General features: G+C 42.0%; 1 protein-coding gene across 1 annotated transcript in view; it reads left to right on the top strand.

The window, feature by feature from the left end:
- Window positions 1-5,209: 5,209 nt before the first annotated feature.
- Window positions 5,210-18,865, top strand: part of LOC129624644 (ATP-binding cassette sub-family C member 4-like) — a 182,120-nt gene continuing 168,464 nt past the window's right edge. The window contains exon 1 of the mRNA XM_055542797.1: window positions 5,210-6,056. Within this exon, the coding sequence (XP_055398772.1) occupies window positions 5,983-6,056 (74 nt within the window). The 5' untranslated portion in view covers window positions 5,210-5,982. The remainder of the gene's footprint in view (window positions 6,057-18,865) is intronic.

Raw genomic sequence — 18,865 nt, forward strand, 5'->3', positions numbered from 1 at the left:
CCGCCTAATTCCCAGTGGGGAGGGCCACTATCTCATTCTCCCTCTTCCCTACTGATTCATTACCAAGCCATTCATCTCCATAAGCAATGGCTTTTCCCAAAACTCGAGTCTTTGACTTGGGAGTCAGCGTTTGTCCCAAGATATACATCACATCCTTCCAAGTGAGCTCATAAAGCAGAGTAACACTTTTAAAAGCTCTAATATATTTTTCTGGGTCCTCTAAATAGTCTCCCAGATCCTGCTTGATTCTTTGTATTTCTTGATAAGAGAAAGGCTTATTAACTCTCACAGACTGATTATTTCTCCCGGTGGGTGTTTCATAAAGAGGCAACAGCTTATGTGGCTATTCCTCAGTTTCTCTGGCTCTTCTGCACATATGATCCCAGGGATAGATTGGAGAATCCTGTTTTTCCTCTTCTCTTTGTCTCCTGTCCTCCATCTCATCTCTTACTTCGATGGTCTGAGTTTCTACTGAAACCAGAGTAGTCCAAGGCCATACTGAGACAGGAGTTGTTTGGACTTCCACGTGGGCAGTTTGAATCTCAGTTTGGATTTCCACTGAGACCAAGGCAACCCTTCTGAGGGGGGTTCTCTGGCTTTCAGTTTGCTCAACTTGGAGCCCCAGGTACGGGGGCAAAGTAGGAGGACATGAGGGACCTGAAGGTTTCACGCCCAAATCTATACCTTTAGGACATAAGTCTGGCATATTTCACAGAGAGAAAAAGGGCAACACATATGCTACTTCTACCCATTTCCCTTGTTCCTTACAGAACCGGTCTAATTGTAGAACAGTATTATACTTAAGAGACCCTCCAACTGGCCACTGTTCACCATCCTCCAATGGATACCGTGGCCATGCAGTATCACATAGGAAGACCAGATGTGTCTTCTTTAAGCCCTGGGGATCAAATCTATCCCAGTTTTTCAGGATACAGTTCAAAGGAGTGAGGCTGGAATTGTTAGCTCCCATCTGTAAGAGAGGAAAAAAGCGACCAGCATCATTTTTCTACCGGACGTGTCCCTCCCTGCTCTAGATGGGGGTGTAGACAGACGTTACACCAAAAGCTTTTCCTTCCTGGTCGGACTTAGTCTGTCCCTTACCAATGCAGGCACCGTACTCGTCCCTCCCGGTTCTACCACCGAGATGGGGTGGGGATGTACCAGGGGTAGACTTGATAGCATCTCTACTTGACGTCCAGCTCTTCCCCTTTACCTTGCTTGCCTCTGATGTCACCCATGGTGAATCAGAGTAACCTTCCAGAATGCCTCCCAAGCTAAGACTACTGGAGAAACATTCATCACCTGAGTGCCTGTGCACGACACTATTTCCTGACCACAATAAGACCGACATGAACATTAAACTGAGATGTTCTTTCCAAGCATCACCACACCAGTATAACAGCCTCCTCTGATCCACTAAGAGCCGACGTTACCGAAGGAAAAAAAAAACCCATTGCAGTCCCAATCTGAGTAACCTTTAACCTCAGAGATGTTCTAGGAGCTAGAGATCCATCTAGCTTCTGAACTTTCGATTCCTAGCGAGGCTAGGAGCCTTCTTGACTACCAATTCAAGTTTGGGACCTAAGCCACAGTACACAATAACAGTATAGATCATAAGTCCCTTGAAAGTCTATGATCCGATAAATTAGGTTAGTACTTCTAATTCCCAAGGAGTTATGAAGTGGTCAAAGAGACCAAAAAGTTTGACCGAGAAAGGAGAGTTCGGTCCACACACTTTGCCCATTTCTGGTCGGTTCCTGAAGGAAGCATTGGGTGCCTCTTGGCATTGGCAGGTCGGTATAACCCCAACAGTTTTCTGCCATAAGCCGTATGAGATCACCATGGAACTGCAGAGCAGGGCTCCTTACTTGCTTCACGCAGGGCATGCCATTCATTCACACAAGCACACCGTAGAGTTAATAAAGCACAGCAGAAAACGTGTTCGCTAAGAGAACAAAGAACTAAAGCTCCAAGCATCCTTACCTTGTCCTGAAGAATCCCGGACGAGCCCCCAAGATGAAAGGTTGTTGTTGAATCACACGAAGACACCGGGATTCTTGGCCCCCAGAGGAGAAGAATTCAATCCAGGGCCAGAGACGAGGTTTGATCGCTCAGAGCTTTTGTGAAGTTTTATTAAAGTATAAAGGAGATAGAGAAAGCTTCTGACATAGGCATCAGAAGGGGGCAGAAAGAGTACCCTCTTGCTAGTGTTAACAATGAAGTTATATAATCCAAAGAATGTCTGGAGGTTGTAAAGACTTCATCAGACCTATTCCCATAATTTACATTTTAAGATAACACTGTCCTCAGGCAAGATACATCCTTGTAAAAACCAGGTCTACTCCCATAATTTACATTTTAAGATAACAGAAGGTTTAATCCAAAGATTGTCCTTAGGCAGGGTACATTATTGTTATATAATCCTAAGGAATGTGGATAAAGAAAAAAAAGTTTGTCCTTTCTTCCTTCTTGAGATTCCAGACCCCTCTCTCCTTGGGGACCCCTAGGCTCCCTATCAACCTGCCTAGGAAATGACTCTCTCAACATGGTTACCAATCATGTGTCATGTCCTTAAAACTCCCTCATCAGAAAGGAAAGAGAGGTTTTCTCTTTCTATCTCCAGCAAAAAAGAAAACAGAAATTACCCCCCGCTCAACATTCTCAAGGAAGAAATCCAGTTGGTCTGGTTAGCCATCAGGTTATCTGTGGGACAAGCCCTTTGCATATTGACATCGCATATTGGCTAGATTTCAGTTGGGTGCCCAGCCCTGAGTTTACAGAGGTAGATGTATTACTAGAAGGAGGAATGATAGAGAGATTGCCACCATATTCAGAACTATGGATACCCACAAGATTATGTTTAAATTGTGAATTCCATTTGTCCTGTATGTCTTGGTAGAAAAATGCTTGAGGACCAGCCCTTTCCCACCCAAGCCATTTTAGTTCTGTTGTTAAACCTGCTACAGATTTAACACAGCTTTGACCATATGTCAGAGATCCTATAGACCAGTGGTCTCCAACCTCTTTGGCACTAGGGACCAGTTTCATGAAAGACAGTCTTTCCATGGACCAGGGAGGGTAAGGTGGTTTTGAGATGATTCAAGCTCATTACATTTATTATGTACTTACTTATTTTATTATTATGTTGTGACTATATAATGAAATAAGTATACAACTCTCCATACTGCAGAAGCAGTGGGAGCCCTGAGCTTGTTTTTCTGCAACTAGATAGTCTCTTTTTGTGATGATGGGAGAGACTGACACCTGAAGTGTGCTGTTTATGTCCAATCTACTCTGCACTCACATTTTGGTTGCTGTCACTGCAGAAAACCCTGCTTCCCAAAGATAGCTTGTTGAACATGGAAGCAGACTTTTCAGTCCTTTGTGGCAATCTCAGGATATTCTGTTTTTAATCTAGAACATATAGAGATTTGAAATTGTCTCAAACATACTTTTTAGATCATCATCATTTACAATCTCAAGAAGCTGATCCTCTCTTACAACGGATAAAGTCGATTCACCTGGCTTATTTGCAAATGGATCACAGATCCATTCCTTCCCATTTCAAGAGGGTTTCGTGCTTGGGAAGTAATGCTCAAACTCTTTTTAAAGCTGCAATAGGTGATCACACACCAGCCAGGATGAAGAAGGCCCTGGCTCAGTCTCTTTCAAAATCTCTGTTAATATTTGAAACATGTCAAAACCCCAGTGTTCACTTGTTACCTCCATAATTCGTTTGGCATTGATTTCAGTAACTTTATCTGCTGACTTAAACACAGTTGTCCTTCTCCCCCAAAGTGATAGATAGATTGAGTTCATTGAGCAGGTTGAGTATGTCACACAGGTAAGCAAGGTCTGCAATCCCTTCTGTGTCACTGAAAGGTGCTGCCAGAAATCTCTGGAGCATCTCTTGTACGTCAAAAACTCTGGCCAGTGATCTACCTTTAGAAAGCCTTCTCACATTTTTGTGCATAAGAAATGTGTGTGCTCTGCATCCATCTCTTCACATAACTGCATGAACAGACATGAGCTAAGGGCATGCACTGTAATGTAGTTGATCATTTAGTCACATCCTGCAAGCACTGTTAAGTTCAGGTGACACATTTCAGCTAGCCAACATTTCTCTATGGATAACAGTGTATAAAAACTCACATTTAAAAGTGATCTCTTTGACCCAAGTAGTGAAACAAGAAAGCCATCCAGTCATGGCAACCACTGTGTGCACAGACCAGCACAAAATGGCCAATTCAGTTTTCCTGATATGTAATTTCAAAGACTTAAATAGTTCTGTAGCTGTGGTATTGGTTGGCAACAAAAGTGCACCCAACATATCCTTGTGCACATCCTCCTGAAAATATAGCTCATAGAAACAAGCATTGTTGCCTATTTGTCAACATCAGTAGACTTGTTAAGTTGGATTGCATACCACGGTGACTCGTTAATCTTTCCTACAATTGTGTCTCAATATCCTCTGCTGTTTCATCAATTCATCTAGCTTTCACCAATTCCCAAAAGAGGGAAAAAAGCTCACAGAGGTCCCTCCACAATGTAACCTGTGAGATGCAAGACACCTCACATGTTGTGGCAATCTCCAATGAATTCATGTTTTGAAATCATTTGAAGTCTTCTAATCTTCTGTTACATTTTTTTTAAGTCTTATAGCTCTACAAACATAATCTGTGCTAAACCCTGTTGTTGGCCATCATCAAATATTTGGTGCCTGGTTTGTATTGGCCAAACCAAGGCCTTGTGCCCAATGTACACTGAGGTGATATGAACTGAAATGTTGGCGTTCTGAGCAGAGAAAGGTTTATTGCAAGGGCCAAGCAAGGAGTAAGGATGCTCATGCTCAGAAGGCTGGAACTCCCCAGTGGATTTCAGGGGAGGTTTTTTAAAGGCAGACTAGGGGATAGAGTGGAGAGTACTTGATTTAGCTCATGCACTATTTTCTGCTTGATGTTGAGGAGCACAGTAATACAACAGGGGTTATCATCATAAATCCTTAGGTTCCAGTTTATCATGGTCATCATGCAGTTAACTTCTTCCACCTGGTAGACTTTTTAGCATCTGCAAACAACTCGGGAATGTGCACCAAACATATTATCTGTAGCCTTCTGGGAAGAACTGAAGATTCTGTGACTGCAGAATGGCTAATCTATTGATAAAGTTTTTTTTTTTTTTTTTTTTTTAATGTGTTCACATTTTTCCAGTCATTAATTCTTGAGCCAGCCTTTTGTGATTCAGATGAGGCCTGGGAGACTGAAGATTTTCTACAAACAGGAGACAGGCAGAGGGCATGGGGTGGGGGTAGGGTCTACACCAGGAAGGCCCCACTGGGTTCTGCTTCATTACGGTTGGAGAACTTCCCACCGCGCCCTTGTTTGGTCTTGATGAGGGCAGAGGGCCCAGAGAGGAGGCTACTATCTCCTTCTGCCAGCTTTTTCCAGGCTTACTCTGTAGCCCACGGGGAGCCTCTGAGCAGCAGAGATGGGCGGGGCCTGAGCCTCCCGTCTCCACCTTCTGGGTGAATGCCTGGGCTCAGAGTAGGAACTTCCGCAGAGTTTGAGGCCAGGTGCTCTCCTTGGAGCTGGGCTGGTTGTGCCTCACAGTCAGCCTGCTGCCTTTATCAAAGAGCTGATAACTTTGCCTCCCACATGCATGAGGCTTCTGGAAGCCTCTACCTGTGTGTCTCTTGGTCCTGCAGCCCCACACGTGGCACACTGCATCCATCCTATGCCTGTGGCAGCACCTGCACAAAGCAGGTGCCTCAGAAGTGGACCCTGGAGGCTGCTCAGTCTTGGGAGGCGGACCTGGTGCACAAAGGGCGCTCCACTCTCAGAAGCAGGTGTTCTCAGGCTCCGGCCCAGTGGATCTGTGAGGCGGCCAGTCCCCAGCAACCCCGCCAGAGCCTCCAGGAGCAGCAGGAGCCCCACCACCACCTGAGCAGGGAGGCCCCGGTCTGTGTCCGCCTTGGCCGGCAAGATGCTGCCTGTGTCCGCAGAGGTGAAGACCAGCCCGCTGAAGAAGGCGAACTTCTGCTCACGCCTGTTTGTCTGGTGAGTGCCCAGTCTGAGCTGTAACATTCCACCACAGGCGCAACACTGTCGGCTTCTGTTGGGGACCAAGGGACAAAGCGAGGGAGCATGCCTGGGAGCCTGGGGCCGGTGGGGTTGTGAGGTTGGGAGGAGTGGGTTTTGGAGGGGTACCAAGGGACCTGGTGTCAGGGGAACTGAGTCTCCCTGCCTTGCTACTCTCCGCCCAGCCAGCCACGTCACCTGAGAGCTGATGCAGCAGGAGCAGAAGGCAAGGAGGTTGCTCAGGGAGAGTCACTGCCCAGCAGGAGAAGGGACTGCGCTCCCTAATCTCCACTTTATCCAGTGGCCTCAGAGCCACTCAGAAATTCGCTGTCAGTTCTGAAATAAGCTGCAACTCCCCACTGGCCCCCCCAAGCAAGCAGCTTGTGAACAATTTTCCTTATCTATTTAGTGCCCTGCATCTTTGCCATCTTCCAATAACGTCCCCACCTTTTCCCATGTTCCTTAGGTGAACATTTGAGTTCCAACTGCCCTGGGCTCCCTCTTTCCCCCTGTCTATGACGATGTCTTTCTTTCTGTCCCTCCTTCACTCCCTGTGTGGTCCTGTATGTCCTGGCACCTAGTTTTGGCCAATTTCATGTGTGTACAAAACACTATTGTTTTTTATGAAATGAATGGGGACATTATTCTGGAACATGTGTTGCTTTTGCCTGGGACACACAGCCAGGAGTAGAGTGTGTATTTGACCACAGCCCCTGGCCCTATTGTGAATATCTCTACTTCTACCTTTGAGAACCAAACCCTGGGGATGTGGTCCCTGAAACATGTGGGGTCTTATCCAGATCTCTATCCTTCAGAGAAGCAATGCATGCAGGTCTTGACGCAGGTGGTCCTACCCAGGGGTCCTTTGGTCCTGAAACCACTGACAGTTCCATGAGCTGGGAGGAAACACAGAGATGAAAAGCATTGCAGAGAGCTGAAGTTCTTAATTGAAGTCTTTATCTAATAGCTGGGACTATAGATATGCAGGCCTGAACCTTTGGATTTTAATCCCAATTGGGTGATCATTAGGTCTTTTGTTTCTGGACCCTAACCCATTTATCTTTTCCACAAATTCTGATACTTCTTTCATTGGACAGCCTAGAGGATCCCCAGGAGGATGGCAGCTCTTATGCTTGTTTTGATGGTGGTGTATTCAGTGCATGTAGCTACATCCCTTGGCTATTTGATTGCCCTTTAGGAAAGAGGGACCTAGAAGAAGGAATATGTGTGTGGTTACCATAAATAATAGCAAAGTAGACAAATGTCTCTTTAACGTCAAGTAGGGCAAGAAACTCTCAAGGCACATTCTGTTTGTTGACTTTGAAAATGTATGTGCATAGAAATGGAAGGTGAAGACTACCATTTTCATTGGTACACATTTCCAGTTTTCCTGCTGGGGAGGAAGGAGATATTATCACTTATTTCATGCTTGAAGACTCTGAAGCATAGAGGTTGAGTAAGTTGCTTACCATCACACAGCTAGTAAGTGGTGGAGTGGGATCTCAAACCAGGAAGTCTGGTTCTGGGATCTGTGTTTCTTGTGTATGTAACTGCTGTGCTTGTCATGGAGTTGGTTGCCTGGAATTGTGCCAGGGGCCTAGCACAGGATGAGACCCCTTATCATAATGGGGAGGTTCTTTCTCACTCAGATTCCCACAACAAATAAGTAAACTGATGGTGAGACTGGTAGAGCACAAGCTTTGCTCAGTGACCAAAGAATGGAAAAGCGGAGACTTAGTTTGCAAGTCAACCTCTCAGCCCAGCTGGGTATATAGGAGGGTTGAAGTAAAAAGAAGGGAATCAGGTTAAGAGAGGGAGGAATATTCATGGCTAACCCAATAATGCAGTGTGATTTGGACCTGAAATTAAGGTAGCACTCCTTTTTAGTCCTTGTATGAGCTGTTTGCTTTGTTGTCATAGCCATTGTCAACTGTAGTGGTCCTGGTTGGTGTTGCGGATTTTCTCCCCAGGACTTGGAAGTGACAAACCTGAAAGAATGACACTCAGACAGTCTCTTGCAAGGACTGACAAGTTTATTTCTGCAGTCAAGCCTTTCTATAGAAGCAGGAACAAAGAGCTTAAAGTATACAGCCAGCAGAGCACATATGGGGTTAACACATAATCAGTAAAAACATTTCAAGGACAGTGCACTCTAAGTGACTCATGTGCTTATCCCACAACCCGTTTTCTCAAGTAACATCCCTATTTATTATTAAATCTTGGCATCGAGCATAACCAAAGGCAGGAGATGTTTTTCTGTCCGCAGTACGCAAAGCCAGGTACTTCTGGCCCTTCGCCATTTTCCCAAGGACTTTCTCCTAATACAGCTATTTTGTACTATGCTTCCTAACATATCCTCCTTTTGTTTTTAATTTAAGCACGGCAGCTGCTAGTTGGACTCCATTGTGGGAGGCACGGAGTCTTGAGTAGAGACTTCTGTATCCTATAAGCAATGACAAAAAGAGCAGGGTGATTAATACATATATAAAAATATTGCTTCCTGAAAGCCAAGCTCTAGGGTCTAGAGACAATAGGGTTTTGGTTAAAGTACCATTGAATTGAGTGCTATACAATTCCCTAGGTACCCTAACTTGAAAATTAGCAACTTGTTGTTTCAACAAATTGATGTCTAAACTTGAGTTATCTGTGAGACCCTGCAAATGCACCTTAACTTTATCCCAAGGATATTCAGTGCTATTATAGGGCATGTTAGTCAGACAAAAAGAAGTAAAATTCCAGTAATAGCGTATACATGTTCAGAAAGTCAGTTGCTGCATTTGATCTCCTAAGTAGATAACCACAGTTTGTAAGTCATTAATTCGTGTTTGTAATTGCTGATCTATTTGAGCTTGTCGAGTCCACAGATCATGAGAGTCTTTGTGCCATGCAGTGATAAAATCATGATTTTGTATAGAATTATGTAAAGCCATACCAGACAAAGTTCCTACAGTCACAATGGAGATAAGGCTTAAGATGCCTGCAATAATCCACCCAATGATGTGCTTAGACCGCCTAAGCCCAGTTTTCAACAATACAGAAAGAAATACAGAATCGGTCCAAGGTTCAGTTAAGTTTATGGGAAGCCATAACTCAGATCTTTGTTTAACTAGTGCAATGCTAACATTGTGATATGAAATAGTGTGATTAAGGCAGGTATACAACGCACATGCAGTACAATTGACAATCTTGGCCGATAAGTCGATATCAAAATGCCCTACAATAAATAAGTACAGAAGGTGAACACACGATTGAATATAGCCAGTACTATTATATAGGAAGGTATAATTAGAAGGACGAAACACACCCACAGTCCCATAAACACTAGCGAAGTGCTCTAAAGCTGCTGGAATTTTCTAAATGTGCCATTGCTCTGGCCCCACAATGGGGACGACAATCCTGGGTCGTGGGGGTGATAAGCCCCCGTTATACCAATTCAGCAGTATGTCCTTATCAGTCCAGAAATTTGTCTTAGATTTATGAAAGCCTCCAATGCTTGATCTATTAAACCAGGAGCAGTTTTGATGTTCCTCTTGCTCTTCAGTGTCTGCTCAGCCTGACGAGTCATGTTTTTCACTTGAGCCCATGTCGGGTAAGGATTCAGATGATGGCATTTCCTTATTGGCTCCTCCAGGGTCATTGATGAGACCCTTTGCATTAACTTCATCACTTCCTGAGGGAGTCCACTCTTGTGGTCCCTCCCAGTAATGGACATAGCGAAGAGGAACCCAGATTTCCTCTCCATCTGCAATGACAAGACCATAACCCTTGCCTAGGAGTCATAGGATTCCTGGCAACCACTGATTGGATTGCTTATACCATATTGGTATATTGATTTCTAATTTGCTGTTTTTGTCTTCTGCAAAATGTCTATCTGCATGAGTGTCAAAATTATTTTTTGTTAAGTTTAAAAAATTTAGGGAATAAAAAGTTAAAGATAATAATAATAATTTAAGGTTCATAGAATAAGAAGTGTATCTCCTCTTCCATATTCCCCCTTTCTGTTTTAGTAAATGAGTTTTTAGGGTGTGGTGGGCTCTTTCAATAATGGTTTGACCCTGAGGATTATAGGGTATTCCTGTAATGTGTGTGATGTTCCATTCTGATAAAAATGAATGAAATGAATGCAAGGTGAATGTAGGTCCATTGTCTGTTATCAAGACAGAAGGAATCCCCATAACGGGGAAGGTGAGTAAGAGTGTGGAAATGGTGTGTTTGCTGGATTCTGAAGAGACAGTTACTGTCCAGATAAAGTTGCAAAATGTATCTATTGAGACAAAAAATAAAGAAATTTTTCCTAAGGAGCAGTGAGTGAAGTCAGATTGCCAAAGGGAATTAGGTTGTTGCCCCCAGGGATTAATTCTTGAAATTGTAGTCCATAAATGCAGAGGGGCACAGACATCATAGGTTTTAATAATATGCCGTGCTTCAGCGAGAGGAATATGGTATTTAGAGTGCAATCTGTTAACATGGGTATGAAGATTAGTATGTTTGTCAGTGGCAGATGTAAAAATGGGAACTATGAGCCTGTCAATAGTATCATTTCTTGCAACCAGAGGGCCAGGTAAACCTGAATGAGCACGTATATGTGCAACAAAGAAGGGTTCAGTATGTGAGCGAATTAAAGCTTGAGTCTGTGAAAAGAGAGTATATAATTCTTCATCTAGATTGTATAAAAAGGCAGTAACAAAATCAGGAAAAAGGGAATCAAGGTACTTGGAATCAGTATATATGTTGAAGGATAATGGTTGAAGTGGCAAAAGAGCCCATAAAGCATACAATTCAACTCTTTGTACTGAAGAGTAGGTAGTAGGTAATTTCTCTTTGATATCAGGGCCAACAATCCCTGTTATGTCTTTCTTGTTGCCATCAATGAAATAGGTGGGTGCTTTGGAAATAGGCTGGGATGCAATGATATTAGTTATAATGAATTTAGCACATTGTAGAAAGTCCCATAATTTTCCTTTCGGTAAATGAAATGAGATAACATTTTGAAAATCACTTAATGCCATTTGCATGGTCAAGTTATATTGTAAGGCAATTTGCAACTCCTTTTTTGTCAAGGGAACTTGTATTGCATATGCATCAAATCCAGTCAAAGTTCGTGCACGGCTTCTTCCTGACACAATTAAGTGCCCTATTTTCTCAATATATGATACATTTTTTTAGACTGTTTAGTGTGTAAATATACCCATTCTATTGGGCTATGTTGAGCTATAATTGCAGTGGGCGAATGCTCAGTGGGGAATATATATAAAGAAACTGGTTTATCATAATCTAGCCGAGTTGAAAAAGATTGTTGAATGTGTTTCTCTATTAAGGCCAGTTCTTCTTTGGCCTCTTTTGTTAGCTGCCTAGGGCTATTAGAGTCAGGGGATCCCTCTAAAATTTTAAATAGATTTTGTAAGGCATAGGTGGAGATGCCGACAGATGGCCACAGCCAATTAATATCACCCAGCAATTTTTGAAAATCATTCAGTGTGCGTAGAGACTGCATAGAAATTTGAGTTTTTTGAGGTTTGATTTTAGATTATTCCATAACATGTCCTAAATAATTAAAGGGTGCTTTCCACTGAATTTTATCTGGTGCTAAAAGCAGGCCATGATTTTGAAGAGTAGTAGTAACTTCATTATATAACTGTTGTAAACAGAGTTCAGATTCCATAGACAGAAGTATTATCCATGTAATGAATTATAAATGAAGTAGGATATTTATCTCTAATGGGTTGTAATAAAACAGATATGAGATATTGGCAAATGGTAGGAGAGTTCATCATTCCCTGAGGTAGCACCTTCCATTGAAATCTTTTAATAGGAGCCATGTGATTTATAGAAGGAACTGAAAAGGCAAACCATTTTCTATCTTTAGGGTGCAAAGGTATAGTAAAAAAGCAGTCTTGTAAGTTAATAATAACTACAGACCATCCTTTTGTACCATAGAAGGGGAGGGCAATCCTGGTTGTAAGGGCCCCATAGGTAACATGGTATTATTAACAGTTCTTAAATCTATCAACATTCGCCATTTTCCTGATTTCTTTTTTATTACAAAAACAGGGGAATTCCACGGGGAAAATGAAGGTTCTATATGAGCTTTTTGTAATTGTTCATTAACTAATTGCATAAGAGTTGCCAGTTTTTGTTTAGTTAGGGGCCACTGAGGTGTCCATATTGGGGTATCAGATTCTCAATTGAGGGGCAGTGGTGTTAACTCAATGGCCCCCATTAAAAGGTTCATTTAAAGAAATTGTGGCTTTCGTTTGTTCAAGAAAATCCCGTCCCCATAAATTGATTGGGATATTAGTAATATATGGTTTAAGATAAGTTACAATTTGATTAGGGCCATACATTTGTAAATAGGATGCATTGACAAAAGTTTGTGTGGCATTAGCTTCATTTACTTCTAATAGTCTAAAAGGAGCCATAACCTTACCCCAATCAAGGGGCCATTCTGCAGTTCTAATGATTGAAATGTCAGCTCGGGTATCTAACATGCCTGTGAAATTCTTTCCCCATGTGCGTAAAGTAAGCATGGGTTTCTGATGTTCCTTTAATAAGGTGGATAGTGCAGCAGTAAGGTAGACACTGCCAAAGCCTCCCTGCTGAACTTTATCAGATGCCTTCACTGGTTTGACATATGGTAAAAGTAATAATTGTGCAAAACGTTCCCCTTTTTGTAAGTATACATTTCCCATTTTCACAACATTTACCATATGTATTTCTCCTTCATAATCTTCGTCCACAACACCAGTCAATACCATTAAATCTCTCATTGTGCAGCTATTATGTCCCCAAATCAGTTCCAGTTCCATTGTCCCGGGTGGAATTGGGCCATACTATCCAGTGGGAATTTTGTGGGGGTTGTATAATTCTATTAGTTCCATATCATTAAGGACTAGGTATATCAATGCAAGCACTCTTAGATGTAGCTGCTTGTAGCATCATAACACTAGGTCCTCCTTTTGTAGCAGGGCTAGAGGATGGCCCCTTTATCAGTTTCCCTGTTGTTTTTGTTGTGCACCGGGGTTCAAGGTGTTTTCAATCTTATCAAATTTAGAATGACATTCATTCAGCCAGTGGAACCCCTTTTTACATCTTGGGCATACTCCTGGGGGTTTCTTCTTATTAGAAGTAGTAGTATTTTTTCCAGCCTGTGCGGCATGCGGCATTGTTTTTTCATATGGCCGGGCTTCCCACAGTTAAAACATTTGGCATTAGAAGCTTTTTATACATTAAAGGTTTCCAATGCCACCAATTTTGCTCTATGGGGCATAGATCCTGTATCCCTACAAGTTTTCAAATATTCTATAAAAAAGCCAGTCTCTCCTATTGGTCTGAGCACGGATTGACATTCCTCATTAGCGTTTTCAAAAGCAAGTTGTTTTAAAATAATATTTTGTAAAGTCACATCCTTAATAGATTTTTAAACTGCATCCTTTAATTTTCCTGTAAATTGAGAATATTCCTCCTCATGTCCTTGAATAATCTTAACAAATGAACCATCAGAGTTAGCACTATCAACTTTTGCCCATGCCTTGCAGGCAGTTTCTTTAATGAAATGCAACATCTCAAGGGTAATATTAGCTAATTGCACCATTACATTGGCCATAGTCCTTGTTCTAGTCAGTATATCATAAGTTAAATTGGCAGGGTTACCATGAGATTGCTGGTCAATCATCAGCTGTTGGGCCTCATCATTAACCCATATTTGCCATCGCAGTAATTGTTGAGGATTTAAAGCCATCTTTGCTACTTGAAAAAAATCATATGGCATCCAATGGTCAGCCCATCCTCTGAGAAATTCTATAGAGTAAGGAGAAATAGGTCCATACAGAGTTCATGCTTTCTTAAAATTAGACAACATGCCAAAATCTATACCATCCCAAGAATTTTGACCTTGGACGGGTTGATCAAATTGTATTGGGAAAGTGAAAGCACAAGCAGGTATCTCCCGAGGAGGAGTGAAGCGGTTAGTACGAGCAAAGTTAGCAATTGCTGTTACAGGCAGAGCAGAAGGAAAACCTCAGATTTGGGCTGTCCGTTGAATGAAATGATCTCTGTTCAAAGTGGCTTCAATTTTGACGCATCCTGTATATATATGTCTCTAAGTTATTTTTCTAAGGATTGTGTCTGATTGAGATAACATTCTTATATTTCAAAGCACCTTGTATATCTTGTTCTTTAAGCTCATATTCATGTAAAGATTGAATAGTTTTTACTTCCAAGTCAACGTTATGCACTTCAATTTGTTCTACAATAGCCTGTATGAGTGACCATGTCACCCTTGCTGATATACTCGCAAAACATTATTTTTAACCCTTTTCTATATGTCTAGATTGAGTGTCCCCTCTTTTGGGAACCATGAATTGTTCCAGTAAAATATAATAGCAGTCGTTCAACTGATCTCTTGAAACATTAACACTGTTTTGTTTCAAAAAATGATGCATTATAGAAATGACAGGAATTTTACTGCTATGTTGTCCCATCCTGCTTACCTCTTTCTGCAGGGGCTCATTGCTTTGTTCAGCCTTCCTTTCAAGTCCCTGTTTGTGGCGCCACTTGTTGGGGATTTTCTCTCCAGGACTTGGAAGCGACGAACCTGAAAGAATGACACTCGGACAGTCTCTTGCAAGGACTGACAAGTTTATTTCTGCAGTCAAGCCTTTTTATAGAAGCAGGAACAAAGAGTTTAAAGTATACGGCCAGCAGAGTGCATATGGGGTTAACACATAATCAGTAAAAACATTTCAAGGACAGCGCGCTCTAAGTGACTCAAGTGCTTATCCCACAACCCGTTTTCTCAAGTAACATCCCTATTTATTATTAAATCTTGGCATCGAGCATAACCAAAGGCAGGAGATGTTTTTCTGTCCACAGTACACAAAGCCGGATACTTCTGGCCCTTCACCATTTTCCCAAGGACTTTCTCCTAATAGGGCTATTTTGTACTAGGCTTCCCAACAGTTGGTGTGTCATTTATCATGCTTATATATTACAGTAGATGCATAATGAGGCTGTGTGTGTACTAGATGTTAGAGCTTCTGCCATTTGCGTCCTACCTAGTTCTAATCAGTACATATTTTTTTCTTTCCTTTTATGATTGAGCCTGAAACTCAGATAAGAGCAGTTGGTTTCCATTCAAGGGAGGGGCAGGGATATATTTCTGGGGTATCAGGCTTTCCTTTTTACTGCTCCTTATTACTGAAGGACTCTGAAGGGGCAAAGGTACATCTTCTGATCTTGCTACCTGCTAAGCGTAGGCATTGTCACATATTGGGTTCAGTTCAGTTCAGTTGCTCAAAAAGTCTGTCTCTTTGTGATCCCATGTACTGCAGCACGCCAGGTTTCCTTGTCCATTGTGAACTCCTGGAGCTTGCTCAAACTCATGTCCATCGAGTTGATGATGCCGTCCAACCATCTCATCCTCTTTAGTCCCCTTCTCTTCCTGCCTTCAATCTTTCCCAGCATCAGGGTCTTATCCAATGAATCAGTTCTTTGCATCAGGTGGCCAAAGAATTGGTCCTTCCAATGAATATTCAGGAAAATTTTCTTTAGGATTGACTGGTTGGATCTCCTTGCACTCCACGAGTCTTCTCCAAAACACAGTTCAAAAGCATCAGTTCTTCAGTGCTCAGATTTCTTTATAGTCCAAACCTCACAACCATTCATGACTACTGGAAAAGCCATAGCTTTGACTAGACAGAACTTTGTCAGCAGAGTAATGTCTCTGCTTTTTAATATGCTGTCTAGGATATCCATAACTTTTCTTCCAAGGATCAAGCATCTTTTAATTCATGGCTGCAGTCACTATCTGCAGTCATTTTGGAGCCTCCAAAATAAAGTCTGTCATTGTTTTCATGTTTCCCCATTTATTTGCCATGAAAAGGAGTACATCAAGGCTGTATATTGTCACCCTGCTTATTTAATTTATAGGCAGAGTACATCATGAGAAACAGTGAACTGGAAGAAACACAAGCTGGAATCAAGATTGCTGGGAGAAATATCAATAACCTCAGATATGCAGATGACATCACCCTTATGGCAGAAAGTGAAGAGGAACTAAAAAGCCTCTTGATGAAAGTGAAAGTGGAGAGTGAAAAAGTTGGCTTAAAGCTCAACATTCAGAAAACGAAGATCATGGCATCCGGTCCCATCACTTCACAGGAAATAGATGGGGAAACAGTTTCAGACTTTATTTTTGGGGGCTCCAAAATCACTGCAGATGGTGACTGCAGCCATGAAATTAAAGGACGCTTACTCCTTAGAAGGAAAGTTATGTCCAACCTAGATAGCATATTCAAAAGCAGAGACATCACTTTGCCAACAAAGGTCTGTCTAGTCAAGGCTATGGTTTTTCCTGTGGTCATGTATGGATGTGAGAATTGGACTCTGAAGAAGGCTGAGTGTCGAAGAATTGATGCCTTTGAACTGTGGTGTTGGAGAAGACTCTTGAGAGTCCCTTGGACTGCAAAGAGATCCAACCAGTCCATTCTGAAGGAGATCAGCCCTGGGATTTCTTTGGAAGGAACGATGCTAAAGCTGAAACTCCAGTACTTTGGCCACCTCATGCGAACAGTTGACTCATTGGAAAAGACTCTGATGCTGGGCGGGATTTGGGGCAGGAGGAGAAGGGGACGACAGAGGATGAGATAGCTGGATGGCATCACTGACTTGATGGACATGAATTTGGGTGACCTCCATGAGTTCGTGATGGACAGGGAGGCCTGGTGTGCTGCGACTCATGGGGTTACAAAGAGTCGAACACGACTGAGCAACTGAACTGAACTGAACAGAACTGAACTGATGGGACCAGATGCATGATATTCATCTTTTGAATGTTAAGTTTTATGCCAGCTTTTTTCACTCTCCTCTTTCACCATCATTGAGAGGCTCTTTAGCTCTTCTTTTCTTTCTGCCATCAGTTCAGTCAGTCAGTTCAGTAGCTCAGTCGTGTCCGACTCTTTGCGACCCCATGAGCCACAGCACACCAGGCTGCCCTGTCCATCACCAACTCCTGGAGTTTATCCCAAACTCATGTCCATTGAGTTGGTAATGCCATCTAACCATCTCATCCTCTGTCATCCCCTTCTCCTCCTGCCTTCAATCTTTCCCAACATAAGGGTCTTTTCAGATGAGTCAGCTCTTTTTATCAGGTGACCAAAATATTGGAATTTCAGCTTCAACATCAGTCCTTCCAATGAACACCCAGGACTGATTTCCTTTAGGATGGACCTGTTGGATCTTCTTATAGTCCAAGGGACTCTCAAGCATCTTCTCCAACACTACAGTTCAAAAGCATCAATTCTTCTGCACTCAGCTTTCTTTATAGTCCAAATCTCACATCCATACATAACTACTGGAAAAACCATAGCCTTGACTAGATGGACCTTTGTTGACAAAGTAATGTCTCTGCTTTTTAATATGCTGTCTAGGTTGGTCATAACTTCATGGCAGCAATTACCATTTGAAGTGATTTTGGATCCAAAAATAAAATAAAATAAAATAAAGTCAGCCACTGCTTCCCCATCTATTTGTCATGAAGTGATGGGGCCAGATGCCATGATATTAGTTTTCTGAATGTTGAGCTTTAAGCCAACTCTTTCACTCTCCTCTTTCCTTTTCATTAAGACAGTCTTTAGTTCTTCTTCACCTTCTGCCACAAGGGTGGTGTCATCTGCATATCTGAGGTTATTGAAATTTCTCCCGGCAATCTTGATTCTAGCTTGTGCTTCATCCAGCCCAGGCTTTCTCATGATGTACTCTGCATATAAGTTAAATAAGCAGGATGACAACATACAGCCTTGAAGTACTCCTTTTCCTATTTGGAACCAGTCTGTTGTTCCATGTCCAGTTCTAACTGTTGCTTCCTGTACTGAATATAGGTTTCTCGAGAGGCAGGTCAGGTGATCTGGTATTCCCATCTCTTTCAGAATTTTCCACAATTTATTGTGATTCACACAGTTAAAGGCTTTGGTATAGTCAATAAAGCAGAAATAGATGTTTTGCTGGAACTCTACAACCTTGCCATACTGCTCTCTCCAATCTCTTTTTCCATGTCCATTTTTAACTGTTGCTTCTTGACCTGCATACAGATTTCTCATGAGGCAGGTCAAGTTTTCTGGTATTCCTGTCTCTTGAGGAATTTTCCACAGTTTGTTATGATCCACACAGTCAAAGGCTTAGCAATAGTCAATAAATCAGAAGTAGATGTTTTTCTGTAATTCTCTGGTTTTTCTGTGATCCAACAGATGTTGGCAATTTGATTCTGGTTCCTCTGCCTTTTCTAAATCCAGCTTTAGCATCTGGAAGTTCATGGTTCATGTACTATTGGATAATTTTGAGTATTACTTTGCTAGCATGTGAGATGAATGCAATTGTGTGGTACTTTTAATATTCTTTGGAATTGCCTTTCTTTGGGATTGATGAAAACTGCACTTTTCCAGTCCTGTGGCCACTGCTGAGTTTTCCAAATTTTCTGGCATATTGAATGTAGCAGTTTAAAAGCATCATCTTTTAGGATTTGAAATACCTCAGCTAGAATTCTATCACCTCCACTAGCTATGTTCATAGTGATGCTTCTCAAGGGCTTACTTGCCTTCACGTTCCAGGATGTCTGGCTGTTGGTCAGTGATCACACGACTGTTGCTATCTGGGTCATGAAGATCTTTTTTGTATAGTTCTTCTGTGTATTCTTGCCACTTCTTCTTAATATCTTCTGCTTCTGTTACATTCATAACATTTCTGTCCTTTATTATGCCCATCTTTGCATGAAATTTTCCCTTGGTTTCACTAAT

Source organism: Bubalus kerabau, chromosome 12, assembly GCF_029407905.1.
Source record: "Bubalus kerabau isolate K-KA32 ecotype Philippines breed swamp buffalo chromosome 12, PCC_UOA_SB_1v2, whole genome shotgun sequence".
Taxonomy (NCBI): Eukaryota; Metazoa; Chordata; class Mammalia; order Artiodactyla; family Bovidae; genus Bubalus; species Bubalus kerabau.